At 53.1% G+C, this 1,495-nt stretch overlaps 1 protein-coding gene across 1 annotated transcript in view; it reads left to right on the top strand.

The window, feature by feature from the left end:
• Positions 1 to 1,495, top strand: part of DLEC1 (deleted in lung and esophageal cancer 1) — a gene marked incomplete at both ends in the record, with an annotated part of 31,794 nt that overhangs the window by 29,186 nt on the left and 1,113 nt on the right. Inside the window, 2 exons of the mRNA XM_010143660.1 lie at positions 4 to 120; positions 638 to 838. Of these exons, the coding sequence (XP_010141962.1) occupies positions 4 to 120; positions 638 to 838 (318 nt within the window). The remainder of the gene's footprint in view (positions 1 to 3; positions 121 to 637; positions 839 to 1,495) is intronic.

Here is a 1,495-nt window from a genome sequence, read left to right as displayed (position 1 = left end):
CAGGGCTCTGACCAGCCCTGCTGCTTCTCGCTCAGGTTAAAAGTAGACACGGATCACGACGGAGGGGTGGTGTTTCATTCCACGGCAAGCGATCTCGTACCAGACCAGCCTCTGCCAGCGGTGAGTATTCCCCACAGCGATGCCCTCAGCTGGTCCGTGCTGCTGCCCGGGTGCAGAGCGGTAGGCGCGGGGGCGCTAAATGAGCCCTCATCCCCAGCAGCTCACTGTGCAGTTCTCTACACTGCACGTAACAGGACAGACAGGTAAAACCAAAGGACTGCAAGTCCTTACCGGCCAGGAATAACCAAAGCTGAGCTCGGACAATGCCTGTTAGTGTCCTTTTTCTTTGCACTGGAGTGGGCAAGTGGAAAAATGAAAAATCATTTTCAGGACATAAAGGTGTGATGGCTGAGTGAGAGCAGCCTCAGTTTCTGTGACTTGTGATATTTGAAGAATTTTAAACCTCATTATATTAATTGTATTTTGGTTTTTCACTCAAGGAATTTTGAAAAACCCAAATAGAAAATACTGGCTTGCCTTGGGGTCAAGTCCTTCAGCCCCCTGGTGGTGCTGAATGACCAGACCAGCACAAACGCCACAGAGGAGTTTAACCAGGTTTGAATCGTTTCCCCACCAGGTCTTGACGGATTCGGTAAAGACGCAGAGTCTGAAACTCACCAATTGCACTAAGGTTCCTCTGCACTTCAGGCTCCTTCTGTCGACGCCCTTCAGCCTGTCCAGCACAGATCCCCACTGCAGCACCAAGACATGCCCCAGCAAGAAGGAGGGAAAAGGACAGCAACCGCAACTTGTACTTTACCCACAGCAACACATGCTGGTAGGCTCAAAAATAATAATGCTGTGCCAGAATAGAGCGTTGAGTAACTGGTGTGTTCGCATGGCCCAGACGAACCGCAAGAGAAACACCACCCGTCCACAAACTGCGGGGACCGCCAGTCCCAGCCGTGGGAGAAACTGGTGTTACCAGCGACTGCCAGCGCCTGCGATCTTGCCTGCTCCACTGGGGGTGCCAACACCTTCCTGCAGTGCTCTTCTCATCGGCTCTGCAGGAAACCCTGCGGCTTTTAGAACAGAATTACAGAATCATTTGGGTTGGAAGAGACTTCTAAGATCATCAAGGCCAACCGTTCACCCTGCACTGCCAGGTCACCTCTGAACCACCTTCCTCAGCACCACACCCACACCAGGGATTTAAAAGTGGCCTCCACCACCTCCCTGGGCAGCCCATTCCCGTGCTTTACAACCTTGTCAGTGCAGAAGTTTTTCCTTTTATCCAACCTCAACCTCCCCTGGTGCAACTGGAGGCCATTTCCTCTCATCCTGTCGCTTGTTTCTTGAGAGAAGAGACCAACCCCCGCCTCGCTGCAGCCTCCTGTCAGGGAGTTTGTCAGAGCCAGAAGGTCTCCCTGGAGCCTCCTTTGCTCCAGGCTCAGCCCCGCCAGGTCCCTCAGCTGCTCCTCAGCACATTGTGCTC

Source organism: Buceros rhinoceros, unplaced genomic scaffold, assembly GCF_000710305.1.
Source record: "Buceros rhinoceros silvestris isolate BGI_N320 unplaced genomic scaffold, ASM71030v1 scaffold11679, whole genome shotgun sequence".
NCBI classification, from domain to species: Eukaryota; Metazoa; Chordata; class Aves; order Bucerotiformes; family Bucerotidae; genus Buceros; species Buceros rhinoceros.
Note: the sequence above shows the minus strand (reverse complement) of the source record. Positions and strands in the feature narration are given on the sequence as shown.